The sequence below is a fragment of the Heterocephalus glaber genome, unplaced genomic scaffold (assembly GCF_053883595.1).
Source record: "Heterocephalus glaber isolate CG9 unplaced genomic scaffold, H.glaber_assembly_v1.0 deba00001689, whole genome shotgun sequence".
NCBI classification, from domain to species: domain Eukaryota; kingdom Metazoa; phylum Chordata; class Mammalia; order Rodentia; family Bathyergidae; genus Heterocephalus; species Heterocephalus glaber.
Window position 1 is genome coordinate 7,604,374 of NW_028258414.1, and position 26,644 is coordinate 7,631,017.

Sequence of the window (26,644 nt, forward strand, 5' to 3'; positions counted from 1 at the left end):
TTTTTTCAGTTCTTTATATGTTCTAGATAGTAGACCTTTGAGGAACAGCTGCTAAAATTTGTCCCTCATTGTAGGTTGGGAGACCACTTTCTTGTCACATTCTAACTCAGCTGTGTGATGTCTGCCCTGGGTGCTCAAGGGCCAGCTGGTGCCTTTCCTAGGGTTCTGAATATTAAGTGGAAAGTGCTTAGAAGGTTCCAGGTGGATAGTGAGAAATCAGTAAATGTGCTGTAATTATTAATATTTGAATCTGATGGTTACAAAGGGCTGCAGTCACTAAACTCTGAGTAGAATAACAGCAGCACAGATGCCCCACAATCAGATCGATGCCTCCATCTCTCAATTCCAGATTGGGGTTTGGGGTTGGCAGGGACAAAACACAAAGAATCTAGCACTCTCGCAGGTCACTGTGGCACCTGAGGCTCTGGGCCTCCTCAAAAGTGGTGGTAGAGGGTTCATTGCTGGGGTACAGACATAGGTTACAGGAACCTGCCAAGTTGGCCCCTTAGTGCCAGCCCCTCTCTGGGTGGCTAAAGCCCCCAGCCTACCCCTTGGGGCCTCAAGCATGTTGTCTTCTAAGTACAAAGGGAGGCTGGCCTTGTATCCCTTCCACATTCCAGCCAGACTCCCACCCCCAGCCCATCTCCCAGATAAGCCGAGTAAGCCCAATGGCTGCTCTGGGTCCCTGGGGCAGAGAGTCGCATCCCTCTTCAGCACTGGCTCAGCGTGTGTCTCCCTGGGTGTTTCAGGCTGCTCTGGTCCTGTGTGTGTGTGTTGGGGGTGGGAGGTGCTGTCTTCTTCCCTTGGGGCAGGACTGTAGCATTCTGAGCATCCCTAGAAATTGGGTTGTGCCAGGGTGCTAGGTGGTAGTTCATGTTTTTGTCAGTAAACCTCTCTGTCCCTGGTACTTGCTTCCCATTTGCATGAACCAGCTGGCCGTCACTTGGTCTCTAGAAGTGGCTGAACTTCCATGTACAGAGCTCCTCTCTGATGCTGGGCACTTAGGCTCCCTCCAGCAGCTGGTTCAGTATTTTGTGGAGCTACTGGCCAAGCAGGGGTAACGAGTTGACTGTGTTCCTCAGCCTCATCTAACTGAGGAAAGGACAGCACGTAGCTCTGATGGGACAGCTTCACTGGGGATCCTGCTGCCAGAGGCCTGGTGGCAGCACATGGAACTGAGGTGTTAGGGGTTGGTAGCCACTCACAGTGCGCTTGTAAAGACATCTGCTGGGCACTGCAGGTCATGCAGCCCTGCCTCGCTCACAGGGACAGGATTCTCCAAGCATCCTTACTAACCAGAGGTGTTTGAGCCCTTCCTTTGCATCCAGGGAGATAGGGGATATTGGACTCTAAATTTCATGTGCAGAAACTGAGGCTCACAGAGGTGTGTACCAAAGTCACCAGCCAATGCATGGCAGAGCCAGATTGGAGAGGAGGGTCCCCAACTCTAGTAAACCCCTCCTTCCTCTTCCCCATCCATTCGGTCCCGACCCGCCTTCCTGGCCTTCGAGATTACCTTTCTAAATCCTCCTCTCTCTCACACACTACTCCCCTGGAAGCCACTGTTCTGCGTTCACCCACATTCCACAAACATCTGTGGGCACCATGGTGCCAGTGAGGGAGTCAGGCCACACATGAGCACATGCAGCATTTCAGACAGCCCAGGCTCAAGGGAGACAACATGGCAAGGTGATGGTATAGGGGCCAGCGAGTCCAAAGTCTCAGAGGTGGGTGTGAGCCCCAAGGAGGGCCTGTGCTGGCGAGAAAGAAGGCCAGAGGTGTGCAGAAGAGGACAGGGGGTTGTACATCCAGAAAGCTGTGCGGGCACCTTTAGCCTGGCAAAGCTGCCGTGGGGCATCAGGGTCGGGAAAATGGCAGCTGGCCTGTCCTGTTGCCAAACTCCCATTGACTGCCTGGTGAGCCATCAGCCAGCTTGTGATTTTGGGGGCAGAATACGAAGTAGGAAGAATGCAGACAGTCCATGTGCAGAGCAGGGACTGGATCATGAAGCAGCTAAGAGAGGCTCCAAGCCATACAGGCAGCCAGAGTTGGACTCAGATATGAAATCCTGCCCAGGATACAGTGGCAGCAGACAGTTTTGAGTCCTCTGTGGGGCTTCCTGCTCTGTGGTCTTAGGAAAACGGTGAACCTCCCGCAGCCTCAGTTTCCTCATCTGTATGGGGCTGACAATAATGCCTCCTCATGAGATCAGTGCAGTCCTGTATGTGGAGCATGTAGTGGTGTGTATCATGTATCATCTCCTTAGGCCATGGCAGCTTCTCGAAGGCTGTGATGACAGTGTGCTAGTGTGTACCGGAATCCAGCCCTCCAGGGTCAGATGGGATCTTAATGACCCTGCCAGGCCAGTGTCTCTTAAACTGCTATGTGCATCAGTTACTTGGGCCCAGCTATAGGTGCAGCTCCCTCTCCAGACCTCCCAAGCTGGGATTGCCAAAGGCGCCAGCCAAGACAGGCTACAAAGGGCCAGAGGCCTACGGTCTCCTGCCTGAGCCATTTTCCCCCAGCGCCCACACTGCCTCTGTGCCGTCCCCACTGAGTGGTGTTAATTGTGTTCTACCCTCTCCGGGAAAGCAGGAAGTGGTTGCATATGGCGATGACTGGGACTGGGACACAGTTGATTACATGGGCAGGCCATCGGTGGCTGGAGGCGGGAGGACACAGAGAAGAGAAAGTGGGTCTTCACTGTTTTGTGGCCTTTTATGTTTCCAGCTGAGAATGGAGGCAGGTGTACCAATGGGCAGTGCCAGGGGGACAAAGCCAGGTGAGATCAACTGGAGCAGAATGAATGTGTGGAGTGGGTTGGGTGGAGCTGAGTGGCACCCAGTGGAGCCCAAGTGGTGGGCAGAGCAGATCTCATAGAGCCAACTGGGGCCAAGTGGAGCCGAAGGGGTGGGCAGAGCTGATCTTAGAGCCTAGTGGAGCCGACTAGAGCCTAATGAATGAGTGCCATGAGTTGGGCGGAGCCTGCCAGAAGTGAGTGAAACCAGCAGATGGGAAGGTTGTAGAAGTGTCCTCAGGCAGACCAGGAACCTGGAGCCTAGCAGGAGAGAGGAAGGTGTAGTGGGCGGGGACTGCCTGAAGCCTGGCATGTGGGAGAGTGTCGCTGCTCTGGAAATCTTGTCCTGCTTTGCCTTTGGATCCTACCCCACCGACCCAGTGGCAAAGTGGAGGCCTTCAGTTCCTGGCCAGATATGTAACCAAAGATGAGAACCTTTGCCATTGGCTACCTCAGTTTCCCTGTTTATAAGCTTAGGGCAATGGAGGGAAGTAGAAGATGCTGGTGTGGGGCACTTTCCTCAATCCTGCCCACTCATGGGATGGGGTGGACTTCTGTGTATTGAGTGGGTTGGATGTTGTGTCTTCCTTTGGGGCCTGTTGGGTCCACTTGGCCCTGGAGGAGTCCGGGAAATGTCACTGTAGAGATTGCTTTTTGGGAGAGTTCATTGTCTCTGGTATCTTCACAGAGCCTTCTCCTGGCCCCTCCTGTGTAGATCTAACTTGGAGGTCAGAGAGTCTGTGATGCTGCTGGTACCCTGGAGCCTGATCTAAAACCCCAAATCCACCTTACTTAATCCACAGGTGGGGGCTCCCAGGTATTTGTCCTCACCAGGGGCATGCACGGTAGCCTGGCTATTGGCAGCTCAGGCTGGTGTGAAGCCCACCCTGACTTCAATTCTCTAAAAGATGATTTGGCAATAGATGGGGCAAGGGATCTGTATTTTGACCATATGATCACTTATTCTTATACATGGAAAAATGTCTTCTTAATATTTATAAATTAAAAACCTTATTAAGTACCAGGGACCGTTCCAGGCAGCAGGGAGAATAGACTTGAACAGATCAACCAGGAATCCCTGCTTCTGTCCCAGGAGGCTGTTTCAGTGGTCTGACTCAAGACTTTAGCAGCAAACATGGGCACTGACTCACTCCCTGGACATCTGTCTGTTGTCACCGTCCATGGCCACATTCTATCACTGAATTATTCTAAAACACACCTGACATGTGGCTTAGCTGCACAAACCCATTTCTACCTGTGAAATAAGGTTCCCCTTTAGAAGCTGGCTCTTGACTACCTCTTTCTCCAGTTTTATCTCTCCACTCCTCCCCAGCAAATTGTTAGGAATCCCTCCAGGTACACAACTCTGCTCGTGTGTTTTTTCTTCCTGTTAGATGCCAGATGGCACCAGAACTGTACTTTAAGGCCTTGACTAATGGCCACCAGAGTCTTGGCCTACCGGTTCCTCTTTTTTCTGGAACTTTTAGAAAGACACCACTTGTTTTACAAGCAGCTTATGTTGTAGTACAATTGTCAGTGGATTTTGTATATGAACTTTCTCATGTAGAAAAGGAGGAGTATTATGACATTCACTCCCTGTGTGTTTCACTGTCATTGTCTGCTCAGAGAGCAACTGCACAATTTCATTGAGAAGCCAGGTAAGGGTCCGAATTCATTCATGGCCTCTTCCAACAACTGTCATTGCTGGGATCTGGAATTGGCTAAGGTGGGGACCATTCCCTTCTCTCTTTTTGTTTTCATTCCCTTCTTTTTGAGAGGCACTTATTTTTGTAAGTCAAGAAACAGAATTCAACCTGAAGGATTTTTTCCCCCCCAAAAAGTCCCATTTATTTTTTCCCAAGGAAATATGAGGTAAAAAATCAGATATTCTGTTTTGGCCTCTCAGCAAGATTGCATACTCCTCCTTGTCTTAGGAGGGGTCACAAAATGAAATTGCATCTACAGTCAAAACAGTGAGTGTGACTTGGTCTCTAAAGGGACACGTTATCCTTTGTATATGAGTTCTCTGGAATTTATGTTTTTTTGGTACTGGGGATTGAACTCAAGACCTTGACCTTGCGAGGCAGGTGGTGGAACCACTGTGCTAAATCCTCGGCCCAGCAAAGGCAGTATATTACAGTGAGGAGAATATTAGAAAGACAAGCCTGGTGTGGTAGTGGATGCATGTAATCTCAGCACTCAGGAGGCTGAGGCAGGAGGATCGCCATGAGTTTGAGGCCAGCCTGAGCTACATAGTGAGTTCAAGTCCAGCCTGAACTACACAGTGAGACCCTGTGTCAGAAAAAGAGGGAGAGAGAAGGAGAGAAAGTAGGGTTTATTTTACATTAAAGTTTAAAATTTATATTTGTGGCCATGTCATATACACAATAAATTGCATATGTCAAGCCTCTGTTTTTCCACATGAAGAAAAGCTTGTCACAGGGCAAGTGGCTGGGTATTATTGGGTTTTCCTGTAATCTTTTTTTTTTGCCCAAAGGAAATCACTGGGACCAGAAGGTCCCTTTGAGGAGTGTCTCCTGCAGGGTTTTATCTTTTTCCACATCTCAGCTCCAGTTTCTTCATCTGTGAAACGGAATCATGAGAGTTCCGTGAGAGCTTGCATGTGAAGAGGTTTTGAAATCTGGGCTCCTGGTAGAACACATGGCACCTTTGGTTGCTGTGGAAGAGGCATTTCTTTCTCTTGGTGGAGTCAAGCCTGTGCTAGGGCATATGGCTTGGGGAACTGAGGTCAAGCCAGCCCCATTGTCCTATTCTCCAGGGCACCCTGGGGTGGGCACAGTCTGCACAGATATGGCTGATGTGTGAATCAGGGCCAGATTCATCCAGAGGAGCCTGCTTTAACTGCCTCTCCCATGTTTGTTTGTTGTTTTTTTGGTACCGGGGATCGAACTCGGGTCCTTGTGCTTGCACAGCAGGTGGTGAAACCACTGAGCTAAATCCCCGGCCCATGCCTCTCCCATGCTTGGAAGACCCCAGGCATTGGGCTTTCCAGCTCTCACGTCCTTGGGGTGATAGTGGGACCCGGCTCCCGCCTGCTCCTTCCAGGTGCTGTGACAGTGAGTGTTCCCATCTCAGCGTGTCTGGAGCTCCTGTCTTCCAGGGCATTGCCTTGTTCCTCTCCCACGCTGGGTACCCGCCAGTTCCCCCAAAGATGGAGCTTGTTTTGAAATGTGCTCTGCTGCCTTTTTTCCTGCAAATACTTGGCTGTTCTAATTAAAGAACTTGAAACATGCATCACCCATGATTATTGTAACTTGATTATTGCTAGAAAGATGATGTGAGAACGGCCAAGTTCCATGCTAAGCAGATGAGTTTAAACACTTCATGAGAAAAACCAGTTGCAACCCATTCGTAGGAGGATGAGGGCAGAGATGAGGACTTGGTGACAACAGTGATGTCCCAAGTGTCTGGCCTTGTGACGTTCCCAAAAGTCTTATGTGTTCAGAAGGGGGCCTTTGGAAGCAGTCAGATCATGAGGGCCCTGACTTCATCATAGCTGAATGGGCTGGCAGGAAGTGGGGCCTAGGTGAAGAGGGTGGGTCATGGGGGAGTGACTTTGGGTGAGTGTGTCTTGTCCCTGGCACTTTCCTCCTTGGCTCTTTCTCTCTGTCTCTGCTTCCTGGGTGCCATGAGGAGAGCAGCTTTTCTCTGCCATGGAGGTTCAGGGCAATGCAGAGAGAGCCTGTGAGGAGGTGGAGAGCCTGGGGCAAGTGAGGAACAAGTCCTGTGGCCATCAAAGGAATGGTGACCCAGGCAGGGAGTGGCTCATGCAAATCAGGGTTTTCCAGAAAAGGGGCTGGCACATATCGCCTGTCAGGAGCCAGGCAGTAAGTAATCTGGGCTTTGCGGGCTATGTTGTCCTTTGCCAGATCTACTCCATCACTGTCATTCAGAAATAGCCATTGAAGGCTGGAGATACAGCTCAATAGTAGAACACTTGTGTAGCATGTGTGAGGCCCAGGGTTCAGTCCCCAGTACCACACAACAACAGCAACAACCACTGACAGCACAGCTGATGGGACATGGATATGCTGCTATAGTACTTTGTTTATGGACATTGATGTAAGAGTTCCATGTCATTTTCACTTGGGATGAAGCAGTGTTTTTTCCATGTCATTTAAGTGTATCAAATTCTTAGCTCACTGGCCCTGCAAAAACAGGTGGCAGGCATGGTCTGGCCACAGGCTGCTCTGTGCATGGCTCTGTCTGCAGAGGACTGGGAAGGAGGCTGTGAGGGAGCCGGGCAGTGGCAGGAAAGCAGCCAGAGACGGGGCAGTGAGAAACGGGGGGGGCCACCACCCGGCCTGGGAGGTGTCCTCTAGCTATGTAGGCTCCAGAATCCCCCCGAAAATACCTGTCTGGAATTTAAGAAATCAGGCTGATTCTGAGTAGTGGGTATTACCCACAGAGCCTTCTCAGAAGGGAGCTGTGTGAGCTGTGTGAGCCAGCATCTGGAGACCGCTTCCTCCCCACTCCGACACTGCTGTGTGACTTCAGCAAAACACTTCCCCTCTGCATGCTTCTGCTTTCTCATCAGCAAAGCAAGACACCAGAACCCTTCCACCTCTGACAGGGACTTGGCACGCATCTCTCCAAGAGGGGAGCCTTACCTTCAGCACCACGGACAATGGCAACCGTTCTTAAGGGGTTGGCCTGAATTGAGCCTGAGGAGATCACACAGTTGGAAGTTTTGATTCTTCTCTCTTCATCCCTGCCTGGGACACCAGGGCAGAGGAGCTGGCCATTCTGTGTCTGTGAGGCCCTGAGCTCAATGTTCCCGTGGCGCTGCTGAGTGCTGCTGCTGCACAATCGTCTCCACTGGAGTGTGTGTGAATCCCATGGTCTCCCACCTCTGCCAGTGAAACTCAGGTATCAGAGACAGAGGTGTCAGGAGACCACAGGAAGGGAGGAGAGGAAGATGTGAAGGTCTCACAGGGCCCTCCCACCATTCACTTCTCCCCTTCCCCCCGTCATCCGCTCCCTGCCTCCACCCCTCTTTCCCAGGGGACAAAGGCAGGGAGATCTTTCGTGCTCCTCTGTGAGTCCTTGTATCTCCTCACATTTGATCTTTTGAGGACATAATTAATTTCCCCACAGAGCCCCTCATCTGCTGTACATCACAACATCTTACATCTCTTGGCTTTTCTCTGTGGCCACTGCCTGACCCTAGTCTGAACTGCTACCCTTGTTTAGCCAGGAAAACTTAAATGGGCTCCTAAGTTTGCTTCCAAAACTCTCCTGGCCATTTTCCCCTGGTGGTTCTTTTTAGGACTACCAGAGACATTTGTAAATACTGGAAAATGTATTCAGCAGTTTTTCCGTGTTCCTAGATGATAGACACCCAAATTGACGCGTGGTGTGTGGACACTCAGATCTATCCATGGTGTGAAGACATCCAGATCTACACATGGTGTGTGGACACTCAGATCTACACAGGCTGTGGAGCTGGATTACTGCCAATCTGCAGCACCCTCAATCTCAAGTCCTTCTCTGTTAGAGGACCAGGAGGCCCTGGCTCTTACTGCACTCATTTCCAGCAAAGCCTTGACTGGTGACAGGCACAGAAATGTGGACACACACTAGGAGAGCCAGCACCTGATTTCCCACTTTTCCTTCTGCCGTGATGAAGGTACTGATCCACACAGAACCTGCTTGGTCAGCCTGTGTCCAGAACAAAGATGTAGGGCAGAGCCACGGTGGCTGGTAGCATGACACAGACAACCTGCCTGTTGGCCACTGCCCTGTACAGTCATTTGTTCCTCAGCAAAAACCTGCCTGGCATGGTCTGGGAGCTCTTGTTCATTGTCCTGTCCCTGGTCTTTAGCACTTAACCTATGTTGTCCTTCCTTCCTGAGAACACTTATAATTTGTCTGTGTGACTCTCTCTCTGCAACATTCACCTTTTGTTGTTGTTGTTGTTTGAGACAGGGTCTCACTGTGTAGTTCAGGCTGGACTTGGACTCATGGTGGTCTTCTTGGGTCAGCTTCCCGAGTGCTGGGATTACAGGTGGGCACCATCCTTCCTTGTGCAAAGTTCACCATTTCTGCCCATTTCACACATACTCACCAGTGAGGTATCAGCTTAAGTGCGAAGTCCACAGGAAGAGACTGTCTGGCCTGTGTTGAGGCGCTTGGAATTCACCTTCCCTGCCATTGCATGCCTGTTCCTAATATATAAGTTTCACAAAGACACCAACCAGGTAATTGGTTGGAACATTTTTGAGACCCTCTTCCATCTCCACTGTCCCAAGTCCTACGCCGAGGGTTTAGTGACGGAGATGGTGAGCCGTGAGCTCTGCCCCCACAAATCCACCCCATAGAGGGGGAGGCAGGTGGCAGTACTTGAGGCCTCTGTTACCATTCTAGCATGTAATGAGCGTAAAGGTGCCGGGCAGAGAGAAGGCAGGGGAAGCTGCCTGTACAGCAGTGTCTGAGTGGTCTTGAAGACGGAGGTTGAGTTGTCTAGCGGGGAGCTGCTGGGGTGGGGTAGGTGTCGGGAGCAGTTCTACATAATTTTGGGGGAAAATCATTTCATAATTAAAATTATGATTAGGTCTAGTTTTCTTGCCTACAGGCCAGCTATGGCACATCTAGACATAACTCCATTTTCTCCTCCAGCCACAGCTAAATGGTTTGCCAATGCTGTGATGCTCCAGGGCAAGATCACACCAGCTGAAGACATCCTGGGGAGGAACACATAGTTCCTTATTGTTCTAGGATTATAACGGCTGCTGCACTATTTGTTACTCCCCATGTACCAAACATGCTGTCCTCTTGAGTCACCTGTTGTATTTGTTATGTGGAATAAAACTGTGGCAAGCTCAGTGTCTTTCATCTTTGCAGCCCAGAGCAGCATTGATCAGGTCCAAAGTTCAGCTTCTTCACCAAGTCTCATTTTTCTATCTTTTCTGTCTAATTAATTAATTTGCCTTGTGCTGTCGTGGCGTGCAGGAGACCAGGACTTACTGCAGAGGTTCTAGTAACATCCCCTTTCCCTGTTCCGTACAGGAAGGGACTCTAGAGCAAGAGATCAGGGTGCATAATATTTCTAAGGCTTGAAATAGGGTCATGAGAGCAGCTGGATTGTTGTCCCTGAGAACCTGAAGACTCTTGTCTTAGTACCTTGGTGTTAGGGTTTTGATCTAGGATGGCCCCCTAAACTCTCATGCACTAGGAGGTGGGGCTGTTGGAAGCTTTGTCCATGAATGAGTTCAGCAGCTGAGTGTGGAGCAAGGGTGAGTGTAGGAGGTTTCCAGTATGTGAACTTTGGAGGAGTAGCTGCATTATTTACATCTTCAGCAATGGTGCAGAAAGGTTCTAGTTTCTCCCCATCTCCCCCACAGACTTGTCTTCTGTGTTTTTGGCAGTGTCCGTCTAGTGGGTGTGAGGTGTATCTCATTGTGGTTTTGATTTGCATCAATTGTGGCAGTTCCTCCTATGAAAAAGTGGTCTCTGGCTTTAGGGCCTGCTTTGGGGTTTGCAGTGTGGCAGGACTGAGGCCCTGTCCATTGCAAGCCCAGGCCTCCAGAGACACTATGCTTTTGCTGTTTTGTTGGAACTGCCCAGCTGCCCTACCCTTAAGCCTACTGGAGGGTGAGAGGCCTGTCACCACCCTGGCACCAGCTGGTCTGCTGTCAGATGTGTGGGAGGCCAGCTAGACCTGCCAGTGCCGCTCAGCTGTCAGCTGACTACAGGTTGAATCCAGCCAGGATCAGCCAAGCCTGCCTCAGGCCAGAACATCTGGCTAGCTCACAGAGTCCTGAGCAATGATTTTTTTAAGCCAGTAGGTTGGGTCTTGTTATGAAACAATTGTCAAGTGATACACCCATGTCCCCGTTCTGGCTTCAGGGTTTTGCTCCTCACGTCTCACAGACAGGCTGTCCTGAACCAGGACAGAGCAGATGAAACTCTTGCCTAACTCCTGCAGGAAAGCCCAACAATCCCTGGGTTGGTTTCTAGGACATAGCAGGGAATCACTTTCTTGGAATCCCAATCATAATCACCCTTTGTGGTGCACTCTGTCGTTGAACCCTCATACAGGCCTGGAGACCCTTTCACACTGGTCACATTCACTATACCAGGCTGTTTGCTGTTATTGTCATGAAATCCCTGAGGGTGGGTACTTCATAAAGAAAAAAAGTTTATTTCCCTCACTGTCCTGGAGGTCTGAGGGCCTAGTCCCAGTATCAGATTGGCTCTGGTGAGGACTCATGGCAGATGGCCTTGTGCTGGGAACACTTGTGGGAGGGACAGATCACGTTATGACAGGAAGCCAGACAACATGGGAGAGACCTATATTGCTCTTTTATGACAATCTCTCAAGAACAAACTCAAGGTCCTACAAGAGCTACCTTAGTGCCTTCCCAAGGCAGCACCCCCCTAGCAACCTTTAGCACTTTCCACTTGGCCCCCTCTCTTACCAACATTGCATGGGGGAACCACGCTACCAACACATGGACCCATGGAGGACAAACCACATCCAGACTCCAGCATAAACTTTTCTTCTCCCCGAGGAGGCAGGGAGAAATTAACCAAGGGCCCGAGGGCCATCTAACCTCTGTGCATTTCTCTCCCAGAAGGTGAAGGACAGTGAGGAAGGAGAGCCTAAAGCCAGAACGGTCCTTGTGGAGCCTTCTACTTCCTAGTTTTGAGTCTCTCCATTTGGCCATCTGGGAAACTTTCCCTTTCAAAGGCTCTGCAGGTAGATCCCGGGTACTGTCACCTCTGAAACTATGGCCAAGGGCTGGGGCAGTTGAGAAAGGGCTCCTTGTATGTGAGGCACCTGTCAGACTGGTATTTATTATTCTTTAATTTATTTTTGGTACCAGGGATCAAACTCAGGACCTTGTGAGGCAGGCGTGGTGTCACTGAGCTAAATCCCCGGCGCCAGATTGGTATGTAGAAGATCCCCTTGGTGGCCACTGAGCTCCCTCGATTACCAGGATCCCTCACCTTGAGCCCCTGGCCCCTCCAGTCCTCCCAGGTAGAGTCAGGGCCTGTCCCCTTCCGCCCACCATGAGCCCTGGGCCTGCTTCATTGTCATAATCTACTCACATACCGTCTCCTCCACTAGCCTGGAGGCCCTAATTTGCCTTCCCACGCTGCATATGTTGGGCAGGTTTTCCCGCTGTTTTGCTTTTCTGTATTCTTATCTATAAAATGGGAATAGCAATAATATTTGCTTCTTAAACTCTTGGAAGGATTCAGTGATGGCCATACACAGGACCTATTCAATGAACTGGAGCACATTGGCTGTCCAAATGTGTTGGATTCTAACAATTTAAATCCAAAAAATTATTTTCAAGGGGGTATAATCCACAAGTCTTAATTATATATGTGTATGTTCAATCACTGAATCAGAAATTAGTGGTCTATTTTCTTTTTGAACTCGAGGCCACCACTCCTCTGCTAATGTGATAGATTCCCTTTGTCTGCCCTTGAAGTTCAAATACAAAGAATCACATAGTATGTGTTCTCTTTGTTTCGGGCTTCTTTAATTCATCACTATGCTGTTGAAATTTGTTCCAGTCTTTGTGTGTATCAGTAGCTTGTCCCTTTTTATTGCCTCGAATATTCCATTTTATGAATATACCACCACTTAAGAACTCTGTTGATGAACACTTGAGTTAACTTGCTGTTTGAAATTATTATGAATAAGGGTGCTATGGACATCTGTGCACAGGATTTTCATTGTGAGCTTATCATTTTACTTGGGTAAAAGTAAAATGTTGCTTGGGTCATAGATTTTGTTTAACTTTTTAGGAAGCTGCCAAAGAGGTCTCTAAAGTGGGGTGTCATCTCAAACTCCCACCACAGTGTGTGAGAGAGAGTTCCAGGTGTTCCAGAGCCGAGGCCGCAGTTGGTGCACTCACTCTTTCATTGGCGCTGTTCTTGCTGGTGGGAACTGGCTTCTCCCTGTGGTGTTACTCTGAATGCTACTGATGGCTATTGACGCTGGGTGCTTTCTCGTGTATTCATGGCCATTTGCATATTGTTTATGAATAGTGGGTTCATTTTTCCACACTTAAAAATAAGACTGTTTTGGGGTTGGGGATGTAGCTCAGCGGTGCTGCGCCTGCCTGGCAAGCACAAGGTCTTCAGTTTGATCCCTAATACCAAAAAAACCCCCAAAACCAAACTATTTTTGGTTATTAATTTGTTGGGAGTTTAAAAAACATATTCTGGAAAGAAGTTCTTGGTAAGAAATAAGTACTGTATGATAAATATTCTCCCATTTTTCTCCTGCTTTTTCATTTTTAAAAAAGAGCTTTGGGGGCCTGGGATTTAGTTCAGTGGTTCTACCACTTGCCTCACAAGTGCAAGAACCTGAGTTCAATTCCCGGTACCAAAAAAAAAAAAAGAGCTTTGGGAGCTGGGAACTTAGCTGAGTAGTAGAGAATATACTTAGCATGTATGAGGCCCTGGCTTAGATCCCCAGCCCTGCAAAAATAAATAAAGAAGTAAATCAATAAAGTGCTGATACTTTTTGACATACACACAAGTGTGCACTATACAACTTGAAACTAACACCATAGTCATAGAAGTGAATGTATCTGTCACCCCAAAGTTTTCTGTGAGCCTTTGTAGTCTTCCCAAATCCTAACAGTGGAGTGAAGAAAGGAGCTGGGGATCCCCAAGTTTCAGTTCACCTAAAATGATTCGAGGTGTCTCAGCCTGGCACTGAGGTGACATGTGAATCTACGGTCTAGGGCAGTTGTGGCGAACCTGTGGCACCCATGTCGCAGCGGGCTGTTTGTATCATTGAAAGCTCTAAAAGGTTTGCCATCACTGCCTTAGACTAGTTTGTCTTTTGAAACCAAAGTGAAAATCAAAGGTAGTTTGTGTTGTTGATAACATTATTACTCTATCCACTCTACTGAGATTTTGAAAGTTTATCATCATTAGGGCCAAGTTTAAAAACTGAAAATAGATCTCCCCCCCACCCCTGTACATTTGGATTGCTGGAATCTAAAATCCTGGGTGGGTGGAGTAGGAGAATTCAGTGTTCATCTTTGTGACACTACGTTTCCTATTGGTTTCATCATTTTACAGAAGGGGACACTGAATGAAACTCAGGAGTAGGAAGTGACTTGCTGAAGGGGTGGGAGTAGGATGGGGAGGACTGATGGGTCCTGTTTGGGGAGACACAGCCAGCAGGGTGATGGGTAGGCTGGGGCACAGTATCTGTTATGGTTTGGATCGAGGATGTTCCCCGAAGGTCTCACGTGCTCATAGGCATGGGGCTTTTGGAAGGTGATGGAGTCATGGGGGCTTCTAGCTGACTTGCTGATGGGAAGTGGGGTCTGGTCCCCCAGCACCTGACCTGGAAGGGTGTATCTCCCTCCCTGGATCCTCCCTTCTCTTTGCTTCCTGGCTGCAACTTTCCTCCAAGGCCCTCTGTCATGCTGGATTCTGCCTCGGAGCCAACCATGGACTACATCCATGAACCAAAATGAATGTCTTCTCCTTTAAGTTGTGCTCGTTGGGTAAAAAGTTAATAGTAGCCAAAGTGATTTGTTTTCAGAGTGGATGAAAGGACCACACAGTCAGTCTCCTGAGTGCTGTGTGTATTGCTTCACGGAACTCTCCCTACAAGGCTGCAAATCAAATCTTACAGAGGAGTTGGCATAGGTGGCTGGTGACAGCTGGTGATTGGGGCCCCTCTTACTTTATTAGAGTCATTTGACCCTATGTCATGTCCTACAAGAAGGAAGATGAGAACTGGGAAAGAGCGTTTGTGTGACTAAGTCTTTTTTTTTTTTTTTTGGTACTGGGGATTGAACTTTCTAAGTCTTTATTTGTTTAAATCTTGACTTCTACTTCAGGAAGGTGATAGAGCGGGGGAAATGAGAATACACTGTCTTAGGAGCCAGGCCAGTGGGGTCCAGAGCCTGCCACTTAGGGGAGTGTGGCAGCCCAGTGCTTCAGGTTCTTCACTAGGAAAGTGGGCCTCAACACTATGGAACTCACTGGTCTGTTTGAAAGACTAAATCAAATACATCCTAGAAGGTACAGTACTCATTTAATATTACCATATTACCCACCATTACCAGTTTTTTGATCAGTTCCATTACACCCGGGTAGTGCTCAATAATAAAAATGTCAGTGCTTGGTGCTTAATTAATCTGCCCGATAAATATGGCTCTCCTCTGGGTGGCTGATGTAGAGATTTGGGCTCCTTCCATCTTGTACTGCCATCCCTCAGGGATTGGAGTCCTCTGTGTCCAGCTCAGAGAAAGGGAAGCGCTAGACACAGTCACATCTGACTTCCGGTCATGCTCCATTAGTGAGGTCATGTGGGCGTACGGTTTGGGGAAGGCTGTCCCTGGCCTGGACCTTTGAGGTATTGGCCGGCTGTACCACAGTACTGTCCAAAGGTCATAGATAACAGGGGGGCTCAGAGGCGACAGCCCTGGCCCAGAGTCACTGCTGAGAAGAAGAGAGCTGGGACTGGCCCCCTCTTCTCCTCCACCTTGCTTCTTCCTACCTCTGCCCCAGACAAAGAAGGTCCCATCATGGAGTGGACTCTTGATGCCAAACCACAGCTGGAACCGTGGACTACCAGTACAAGAGCAAAGTGTTAAGCAGGGCTGGCCTCTTCTGAGGCATATATTCCAAGCCTCTATCCTACCTTCTCATGGTATGTTGACTAAATTCAGAATCCCTTGGCGGAAAGAAGCATCACTCCATTCTCTGCCTCAGATTAAATACCAAGGCATCTAGCAGCAATTTTCTATTCAGCCAGTGTGCTTGAGACCAATGTCAAATACCTGGTGCACCAACACTGACAACATGGCTAAGTTAGAGCGTGACTTGTTTGTGGATAGGTTACATAGGGGTCAGCTGTATAGAAGTGAGTGTGAAGAAGGACATTGAGAAATACTCAGTGAGGATGTTCCAAACACCAGATATGGGACACTTCATGTTAGGAGCAAACTGTTTAACCCAGCTTCATATTTCTCAGAGAGTAATACTCAAGTTTGAGATGGAAGTCTGACAGTAACCACTTGTCATCTTTATCCTGTTATAGGAGAGATACTGATTTACTGGGCTGTGTACTCTCATGTGGGTTAATTAGTTCTCACAGAGGTTAGAATGGTATACTGTACTTCTTTTTACAGATTAGGAAACAACCTAGAAATTGGCAGAGTAGTGGAATATTCTCTGAGGGTACTCAGAAATTATGTTTTAAAGTGTTTCTAATTTTTGTTTTGAAAATATGAGTTACTGGATTTCTCAAGTGGATGGAGACCCATGTACATACAGTAAATTCGATCTGAGACATTACCACATTACTTAACTGACTTGACTAGTTTCTTTCAAAATACACAGCAGCTCAAATGATGTACAGCTGTTGCAATACACTTGTTTCTTTGTTTTGCCCGTAGGGTTAATTCACAAAGGTAGTTGTTTCCAACCGCCTTGGTGTCCAGATGAATGTGGAGATATGCAAAAGTTGACTACTGATAAGGAAATCAGGTGCCAAGACTTTAATAGGAAAGACAAGATAAATTAGAACACAGGGATTGCCAAAGACACCTCAAAATATTTTGCAACCAAAGAGAAATGAGGCCCAAACTTTTCCTTTTTCTTGATCTGACCAGTGACTGTCACACCCTTCTCTTGCTCCAGGGACTGCTGCTACCTCTCAGAGGAGCAACTGAAAAATCGTGCCTAACGTGAAAGAGTAGGGAGGAACTGGAGGCCATTGCTGATAGCCCCCATAATCCCTCAACCCCAGCAGGCCATGACCAACACTGCAGTTCCTCCTGGAGATGCCACAAGAGTCACAGCAGCCATTGTTTTAGCCCCGCCATTTATGTGGAAGTGCCCTTTATATGGCAGAGATTCTATCATGACAGCTAAGGCTGCCCTAGATACCTCACAGCTGCTCCTGAAGATACAGGCCCTGGCTACAACAGGCTTGAAAAGCACACCTAACCCAGATGGTTCTGTGCCCTCTGACACTATTCCAACAGTCCCTGAATAGGTCTGCAAGATGCAGGAGACTGCACCTGTGCTGCCTGCTCCTCGGCTGTACAAGCTGCCTCCCTGTGCTCTGGTCAGTAGTCAGTGCAGGGCCCTCTCCAGTGCCTCCCTATGCTGTTGCACAGGTCCTTGTAAAGGCCTCGCTCAGGTTTTCCTGGAGTGTTACCTCCAGTAGAGCAGGTGGCAACAAAAGGGTTTAGTAAACACTACGGTATGGGTTCTGAGCCCTGAAGAGGTCTGGAGACTGGAAGCAGTGAGATAGAAAGATCTGCGGCAGCTGAGGCAAGGCTTGAGGCCACCAGTAAAGGCAGAAGTTGAGGTGGAGCCTGAGACTCAAGGCTGCCAGGGAAGGGCAAGGCAGAGGAGGTTGAGGCCCAGGTCGAAGTCAAAGTGGAACCCCAGGGCCAAGGGTGCCCTAGTAAAACCTGAGGCTGGATTGAGAGGCTAGCGACCTCAGTCCAGGAGACAGCTGAGACCTGAAGCCTGAGCCCTGCAAAGAAAAAGGGTCCAACAGGCTGAGACCCAATGTCAGTAGTGGTGTCGAGTGCGGCAGCGGTTTGGGTCAGAGGCTGCCAATGTTCCCAGAAACCTGCAGAAGGGCCTACAAGCCTTAGGTGTGGTGGAGCTGATAGCGGAGGCAGGAAGCCACCAGAAGTTGTAATTGTAAGAAAACTGTATTAACCAAGAGCAGTAATACTGGGAGATAGGAGATGCTGCACACAGGGTTCAGAGCTGTGACACTATGGTCTCAGAGGCACTGACTTCAAGGGACCAGCGCTTTGCCATCCGATTTGGCAAAAGAACTAACTCTTAGCTGATTGGAAACACAGCCAAGAAAGTTGGTCAGGCGTTTCCTGATGGGCAGCTCTCAGCAGATGAACTGGATTTCCTACTGCTCCCAAGGCGCCAGGCAGGGAGCGGGAAGCTTTTTCCCACGCTGCAGCTAATGCCATCCTTGGGGAACAGGCACAGTAAGAGGACCGGGAAGGGGAGCCGTGGTCTTCTTAAAGGAGGCCGGCTGAAGGTCCTTGGGGAGCCTCAATCTCTAGCCCAGTGAATGGCGGGCTGGGCTGTGCGGGAGCCGAGGCTCCCACCGGTGCCCTCTACCGCCTGCCCTGTGCAGCCCCACCCCGTCTAGCTAGGGTCTCTCCCTGTCTCTTCCTCCCTCATCTTTTTTTTTTTTTTTTGGTACCGGGGACCGAACTCGCGACCCTGCGTTTGCGAAGCAGGCAGCAGAACCACTGAGCTCATTTTTTGTTCGGTACCGAGGATCGAACTCTGGACCTTGCACTTGTGAGGCAGGTGGCAGAACCACTGAGCTAAATCCCCAGCCTTCTGAGCTCATTTTTTAACATGGGTGTTTCCCAGGCTGATTGGGTCTTAGTTTCATGCAGACCTCGCTCTGGCAGAAGATTCCTTGTTGTTCCTCATCCAAAAACATGGATGCGAACTACTAAACAAAACAAAATGATTCCTACAATCAACCATCCACGTAAAACACGGAACGTTTCCGTACTAAGCTCCCTCCAAACCCAGTGAAGTGAATTTTTTCCTTGTTTTGGTTTCCAACCATCACCTTGTCCTGGCACAGGCAAGAGAGAGGTAGGTGGGGCTCCCTTAAATACAATTAATGCCAGGCCGGGGATTTAGCTGTGGTTTCGCTGCCTGCTGCGCAAGCGCAAAGACCCGAGTTCGATCCCCGGTACCAAAAAAAAAAAAATACAATTAATGCCAACACCTGTTGGAATTTTACCAGAGCGAACTCTCCGGGACGCCCAGACAATCAAAGCACCAAAGCCAGAAGCTCTTGGGGAGTGTCCCTGGCTCCCGGGAGGGGCGTGACCACGCAAGAGGCAATGGCCACGCCCCGTGGCGTCATCAAGCTGCGCGCTGAGCAGGCTCCGACTGCTGGGGCGATGAGCAGCAGTTGACTGACTAGGTTTTGGGGCTACTGCAGTTAGCATGAGCAGGTGCGGGCTTTTCCTGCGCAGGGCGGCGGCGGCGGGGCGAGCCTGCCGGGCTCTCGTGGCCTTCACGGCGAGTCGGCGCCCGCTGCGAACCAGTCCCCAGAGTCGAGCTTTCGCCAAGGAGCTCTGCTTGGGCAAAATTGAGAAGGTAAGGCGAGCCCGGGCGATCCTTGCTGTGTGGCTCCCGCCTTTCGTCCTCAGGCAGGAATGGGGTTGAATTTTGTCAGGGTCCCCAAATACACCCGAGAGACACCTGAGGGGGCGGGACGCCCTAAAACTCTGGATTCGAGTCCCACGTGCGCCTGCTCTGGGAAAGCGTGGACTCTGACGCGCTGGGAAATGTGGTTTGGACAATGTCGCGGGTTTTTCTTGTCAGGGCAATTTGGGGAAGCCGAGACGAGGGGATTATTAAGATGCCCTTCACCTAGCCATTGTGGATTTGAAATGTGTGGGGTTTCCTCTCTGATTCCTGTATTCACCTCGGTCCATGCCTCTCCCCGGCACCATCCAGGGGCCCCTGGACTTCCTTCTGCAGCTGAGCCCTAGTACTTGACCCTGTCGTTGGGAGTTCCTCAGAAATCTGGCACCACACTATCCGTTTCAGAAGACCCAGGACTTTGCCAGGTGCAGCTGCGTGGCTAAAAGGCACTCTCATCATTCATTTTTCTGTGCCTCAGTGCTTTATCAAGGAGGAATAAGCACAGTACTCCTCTCCTCCTAGAGGTGTCCTGCTTTGAGGTTGGCCAAAATGCAAGGTGATCCTGTATGGCAGGAGGAGTTATTTCCTGGCTTCTTTTTAGAACATTCCTCTCATATTGTCTGGCTGGCTACTTCTGCGTTACTGATGCACAAGCTGAGACTCAGACTGAGAGTGATTTGCCTGGCTAGAAAGTATAGAACTTGGACTTTTAAAGTGCAGGAAACTGCCAGGTGTGGTGGTGCATACCTGTAATTCCAGCACTTGGGAGGCTGAGACAGGAGGATTGCCATGAGTTTGAGGGAAGCCTGGGCTCTGTAGTGAGGTCAAGGCACCCTTCACTATATAGTGAGACCCTATCTCAAAACAAAAACAAAAAGCCAAAAAAGTCTTAAGACAAACGAAAAATACAAGAGCAGGAAACCATTTTTCCCAGAGTGAAAGAACTCAAATCTTTGATACCTTCACCAGTCTTTACATCTTGGCCCTACCTTCCCCTCCCTCAGTGCCCTCTGTCAGCCTTGCTTCCCATTTTCGCTAAGCACATCCATTCACAGGTGAGAATTTCCACTCCCATGGTTACCTATCTTCCCTTCATATGTACCATGTTGCCCCCATTCTCTATAACTATGGGTGAACTGCCTATTCTTGGCAAAGGTCCACCAGTCATTAGATTCCAGCCTTCTCACCTACTGAAGGGCAATTATCTCCTTTCTCAACTAGTTCTCTAACAAGTTTTCCCTTCTACTGTGTCTTGAACCTGCACTCTTCAGGGCAAGTCCTTGCTAGTCAGTAGTGACTTCTGTGTTATCAAATCTAGAGATCTATTCTCAGGTCACCTTTTATTTGACTTAACAGTGGCATATGATGCAATCGGTATCGCACCCTCTTGGACACACTTTAATCACTTTAATGGCTTCTGAAAAACCACTGTTTCTCCTTTGCAATCTCCTGTGCTGGAGAGCCTTTTTGGCTCCTCAACTTCTAGACATTGGCCAGTGTTTCCCAGTTGGAGTTTTCCAAGGCTCATCTGTGGACTTCTTACTATAACCATCCCCTTGCTGGTCTAGTTTAGGATCCTGGCTTTAAATACCAACTATATCCTGATGACTCAAATTGTTTTCTCCAGCTGAGATTGCTTCCCTCAACTCCAGACTTGTTTTGGGTTTTTGAGTCAGGGTCTCACTATGTAGACCAGGCTGCCTTTGAACTTGAGATCCTCCTGTTCTAGCCTCCCAGGTGCTGGGATTACAAGCTTGCACCACCATGCCTGCCTCTCATATTCTTGTTATGGCTATCCTTCTGCTTAGAAGCTCCATTTAAATGTCTAATAAGCACCTATAATTAGTATATCTGGAAATTCACTCCTAGTCCCCACCCAGTCTTGCTCCTCCCAGCAGCTTTCTTTGTCATAGTAATGGCAACTCTGCAGTTCCACTTGATCTCCTGGAATCACCTTTGAGTCCTTTTATTCTTATAATTCTCATGCTCTGACAGCAACATTTTTTTCCCTCTCTGTTTAGGTCATCTTGAGATCTAACCCCTTTTAGGTGCCTTTACCTTGACTACTCTGGATCAGGTCACTCATCTTTACATCATTTCTGGGTTTTGAGCAGGAATGTGGCAGTGATTGTTAGGCTTTCAAAATACGGAAAGACCTTCCGGGTCATCAAGGCCAGTGGTTGTCATGCTGCCCTCAGTTGGAGCTGAGCTGTTCACAGAAGTGTCCCTGGGGCTACTGCAGGGACGAGTGGGAGACTGAGTGGACAGGGATTGAGTGACCTCGCCGTAGCAGCCTCAATCAGAGCCACTTAGCTTTTATCTGTTTTACACAGTTGCTAGGTTTGAAATGCCCCCACTTAATTTTTGTTCCTTGTTATCCGAGTTCTTTCTCCCATGCCCTGGGGATTTCCCTGCAGCACTCATCCTTTGGTTGTGTCTGAAGGCCAGCTAGGTGCCAGGGCGTCTCTGTCTTCTCTAGCCTCCCCACAGTTGCCAGAACAAGCTTCCTCTCTCACAGCCCACTATACAAGGCCCAAGTGTGCAAGGGAGGTGAGTGTAGTGGGGTGAGTTAAGTCTCTTGTGGATTCAGTGAAGGGGACGCTGTGTCCCAAGAAACTGCAGAGTAATGACAGTCATCGTGTGTTTTTCTTCTTGACCATCTTTTTTTTTTTTTTTTGGTACCGGGTATCGAACTTGGGACCTTGCACTTGCGAGGCAGGCAGCGGAACCACTGAGATAAATCCCCGGCCCCTTCTTGACCATCTTGATGGTGGGCTTCCGGTAGAGAGAGGGAAGGAATCAGTTGACCAGAGGTACAAAAGCTGCAGGGAAGGTTGAGGACTCTTCTGATCTTCCTGGGATCCTTGTCGAGAGGTTGCCAAGAGGAGCATCAGGCCTGGCTGCTTGTGACCATCATTGCACAGTAGGAGTTGTGGATCCAGAGCTATAGCCTCCTGCCATGCTGGCAGCTGGAGGGGTGACTAGGGCTGGAAGGTCACAGTGGCTGAGGCTGGGCCAGCAGGGAATGCTGGGCTCATTGGCCACCCCCTGGTTTGAAACAGACTGGAAACTCAATCATTTGCCAAGCCCGGAAGGTGGGCAGGAGCAGAGCTGGAGCCCAGTACAGAGACCTAGTTCCCGTTCCAGGGCACCTGGTCTTTTTCAAGCATCACAGCTGCCTTCTGAGATGAACAGGATCACCTGTGATGAAAGAGAAACTGGCAGTGAGAGGGGCCTTTCGAGTTGCCTGTCTGAAATCCAAGGCGTGGCTGAGCCACGGTTGAATTCAGGTTGTTCTGGCTGCATAGCTGGGTCTCATCCTGTGACCCTGTCCCTCGAATCCTCGGAACAGAAAGCCAATGTCAGTAAATAGAGGGACACTGATGACCTCTCTCCCACTCAGCATAGAGAGCCAATGTCAGTGACAGGAGGGAGAGTGGCAAGAGAGTGAGGCTTGGAAACCACAGTGCACTCTTGATAGTGGTGATGTTTTGAACTCACATAATAACTAATCTAAAGCTTTCCATTTCACTCAAGAGGTTTCACACCCACTGTCTACCATGATTCTCACTCAGACCTTGAATAAATGTGACCTGCATATTATGGGTGAGAAAATAGAGGCTCAGAGAGGTGCTGGGATTTGTTAACAGTGTCACAATTAGCAGCAAGCAAGGAGTAGACCTAAAGCGTTTGAAATGTGAGTCCTGAGCTCCTTGTTTGTGGGACACACTTCATCTCCTGTTATTGATAGGGAAGCTGATGAAAGTGAGGATCAGCCTGCCTGCACGGGGTGGGTGGAGAGATGACAGGAAGGAGAGTCTTAAACTCACTGTTTTAGTCTAAATCCCCTTGTAAGGTTTGCTTTTTGAATCTTTCCCGTGGGTCATGTTCTGCTGCCCAGACGTGGAATCTAGCACATTTTTTCCCCTTCCCTTTGTGACTGATATTACCATGATGGGAGGTTCCTTAAAATTTAATTTTTAGTAATGTTTATCATTTTTAGAACGGAGTTTTCCCATTTCCAGAAGTGAGCCAAGATGAACTTAATGAAATCAATCAGTTAGTGAAACCTGTCGAAAAATTCTTCATCGAAGAGGGTATGTATGATTTTCTTTTTTTTTTTTTTTTTTTTTTTAGTTAGCATTGTTTAATCAATAACCTTTCAGATCTTACAGAGTAGTAAAAAATAAAACATTTGAAGTTAAGTTAAAATCTTGTTTTCCTTTTAAGTAACAGTACTGTAAAATACAAAGCAGCCCTTAGGAGTAAGCTGGTAACTTTTCTGCTCAGCCATCAGTGGAAAGGCTTTCAATTCCACCCCTTTCTAGAATTTGTTCTGCAAATTACAATCTACAGCTCTTCAAAAAATGTTTCTATGAGACTAAATGGTCAAATAACTAGATATTACACATTTCTTGATTTCATGGAAATACTTCTATGCAGTAAAATGTAAAACTGATTTTTGGCTGTGTTTCTACATTTAAACAATTTGCCTAAATGACTGAAATATAATTAAGAAACCAAACATTGTTCTGAAAAACTATTTTAGGATAGTGAAAATGTATGTGAACACAAATAATCAAAACTAAAATAGAAATATTTACTTACATAATATTATCTGTACACCCGGAATAAAAGTTACTGTTTTTTGTTTGCGAACAATAAATTACAACAAAGGTGATCTATTTAAAATAATTATGATTTCATGTATATCTATCATTTCTTTTGTTACCGGGGATCGAACTCAGGACCTTGCGCATTCTAGGCAGGCGGCGGAACCACTGAGCTAAATCCCTGGCCCTTATCTATCATTATTTTAACTATAGTTTGATATTTCAAAGCTGAACTAGGAAAATATACTCACGATAAGCCCAAATGAGAAAAGCTTAGATTGCTACAATCTCCAAAATCTCTTAAGAAAGTAGTAACTTGGGGCATACCATTAAAATAAATTTAAGTAGGTACTCAATTTATAAAAGGCCTCTATAAACACAAACTTATCTAAAAAAATAAAAAGTAAGCATTCTATAAGCCCTCCAGAGAGAATAAAAAATACAATTTAAAATAATAGATTAGAAAAAAAAAGAAATAACCTATTTGAGATAGGTAATTCACAAAAAGAGGTACTAATCAGTCATCAAATTTAATTTTTTTCCCCTGAAACACAGCAATTTTAGACTGCTGTTCTTTTCGCTTTCTGCTTGCTTCCCATGAAGGATGAAGAGGCGTGTTTAATGGCTGTTTTGTATTTTTAAGTCCTCTTTGTGTGTTGTTTTTAAACTGGTTCTTAATTGGAGGTTCATCTTCTGGAAAATCTGAGATTTTGCTTTTTGGAGCTTGTTCTCTATGCTCCCTTCTAGAACTTTTAGATCCAGATAAAGAGTGAAAAAATACTGATTCTAACTTCCTGGCTTCTGTACTTGGCTTGTTTTTGTCATTTCTATTTTTTACATCGCAATCCCAGTTAGTTTCACGGATATCTTCTTTGGATAACACTTGGTGGAGAGGTTTTTGTTCCTTAGCTGAAGTACGGCATCCACTTTCCTTTTTTCGTGTCCGTCTGGCTTTTTCAGTGAAGAAGTCATCACCACTATCACTGTCTTCAGACATGGAAGACTGTTGGTAGAACCTTTCTTCTGTGCTATCATCAAAATATTCCTTTTCTTCTTCAAATAATTCTTCCTCGCTATCACTGTCGTCACCAAGCAAGTTATCAGACCCTTTCTTTTTATTTAATGTTCTCATGTGTGGGTCAGCAGGTGTCTTCTGGAACTGAGGGGTAACTACAGAATCCTTTTCTAAAAGCTTTGCTAGAGAATTTGGAATGTTCACTGCTTTCGGTCCATGTTCCATTGTGGCCATTTTTTCTTTTGAATTATTTATTAGTTTCTTTGCCTGTGTTTTGGCTTCTTTCAATTTCTGCTCAGTGGTCTTAGTTCTTTCATGCTGTGACTTACTTTCTTCATCATCTGAATACAAAGTGTCCTTAGAATGATTTCCTTCTGTAGTATTCTTAACTTCAGTAGTATTTTGTCTTGCATCTTTAAAGGCTTGGACAGCAGCTTTTAGTATACCTATTTTTTTCTTTAGAAGAGGATGTTCGGCTAGTCGGGCAATTGCCCTTTCAGTTGCAGAAGAATCTGGCTTTTTGCAGATCTTTTCAAAGTTGATATCATCACCAAGAGCAGATTTAGTTACTATATCAGGTTTCAATTCCTTCATGGCATGGGTTTCTTCAAGCAATCATTGCTCCCGTCTTTGATTTTTTAACAGTGCATCTTCAGAACCTCTCGTTATTGAGATTGAGAATTACCGGCGGAGCCATTGTAGATCACGGAAGCCGATCCGCAGCTTGCATGATTTTCTTTACCCATTTTCTTTTCGCCTTTTTCCGTCATAAGGGTGATTATGTTGATATTTATACTAGAGATAGGTTAAATATAAAGGAAGCCCTCTTGAGTGTCATTTCTGAGGCTGAAATAGTTTCTACTCAATATTTGCTTTAGGGATCATCCCAATGGCTATTTAATGAGACATCTAGTTCAGTGCTTCTCCATGTCTCCATGGAGACCACTTTAAACATTTCCCAAACTGTCTCAGACCAACCCTTGTGTAAAATACCATAAAAGTGAGTATGTAGAAAACTGAGATGAGAAACCAAGAACATGCACATCCAGGCCTGTGGATCATGTGATGGTTGGTGTGGATATGTGAGGTAATTTAGGTGTGTCTGCAAGTTGAGTCTGGATCTCTGTAAGGAGTGCTTGATGAGCTAGTTTGATCTGTGGACCAGCAACGCCTGTGCCCTGAAGGTGGGGAAGTTGCTCTCACTTTCAGGGTCCCTTCATCAGGGCAGGGGGCCAGGCTGCCCCACCCAAGAGACCTGGTGTTGAGGTCCCAAAGATTGGATGGATGTTAGCTGCCAATATTTGTTCTTCCAAGAATTGACACTGAGAAATCTAAAAAGTATGGTGCTCATTGTTGCTTCAAATTAAAAATAATGTACACCTGGTGCGTGTCAACAAACTAAATTTTTAGTGAAAAATACTTTCAAAACAGAAAAATTGCAACAGTGGCATTGATTTAGTTTTGCAAATCTTTTTAATGTTCAGCTTATTAGAATGCAGCTGGATTCCCCTATCTTTTCTGCATTTAATGTTTGATTTATACCATGTAGACTGTGGGAAAGTGTACTGCGTACTCTTGAGGAAATTAGAATAGAAAAGGCAAATAGCATCTTACCACTAGACAAAAATGACTTTGGCTTTCTGGACTGCAGAAGCAGCTCTGGGTGCTTCCCAGCCCTAGTGCTCCAGGATGCACAATGGGAAACACTGCTCTACATCATTGCCTGTTGGTGTGTTGCTGGTTTTCCTTGTGTATAAATATGTTTCATTATTTAGAAATATTTGTTTCTGGCTTTATTCTAGTGGTTATCTTCCCCTCTTCTTCTATTTTTATTTTCTTAGTCTCGTCTTCTTTTATTTAAACGTATAACATGTGATATGTCAGGGGTTTCCTCCCCAAGTTTTTTTGAGGTAAATTCATTTACAATAAATTGTACACCTTTAAGATATACCCCTAGAAGTTTTCTGTCCTTTCCTTTCCTCCCTGTCTGTAGGCAACCATTAATCTGCTTTCTCTCATTTAGATTGGTTTGTATTTTCTCAA

General features: G+C 47.3%; 1 protein-coding gene and 1 pseudogene across 3 annotated transcripts in view; one reads left to right on the forward strand and one right to left on the reverse strand.

Moving 5' to 3' along the window:
* The first annotated feature begins 18,685 nt into the window (after positions 1 to 18,685).
* Positions 18,686 to 26,644, forward strand: part of Acad9 (acyl-CoA dehydrogenase family member 9) — a 34,068-nt gene continuing 26,109 nt past the window's right edge. The window contains exons 1-2 of one of the 3 annotated variants that reach the window (XM_004855643.3): positions 18,686 to 18,922; positions 22,977 to 23,070. In XM_004855643.3, the coding sequence (XP_004855700.1) occupies positions 18,770 to 18,922; positions 22,977 to 23,070 (247 nt within the window). In that variant the 5' untranslated portion in view covers positions 18,686 to 18,769. The remainder of the gene's footprint in view (positions 18,923 to 22,976; positions 23,071 to 26,644) is intronic. The other 2 variants (XM_013076191.3, XM_013076192.3) reach the window with 2 other exon arrangements.
* Positions 23,957 to 25,331, reverse strand: LOC106010329 (serum response factor-binding protein 1 pseudogene; annotated as a pseudogene).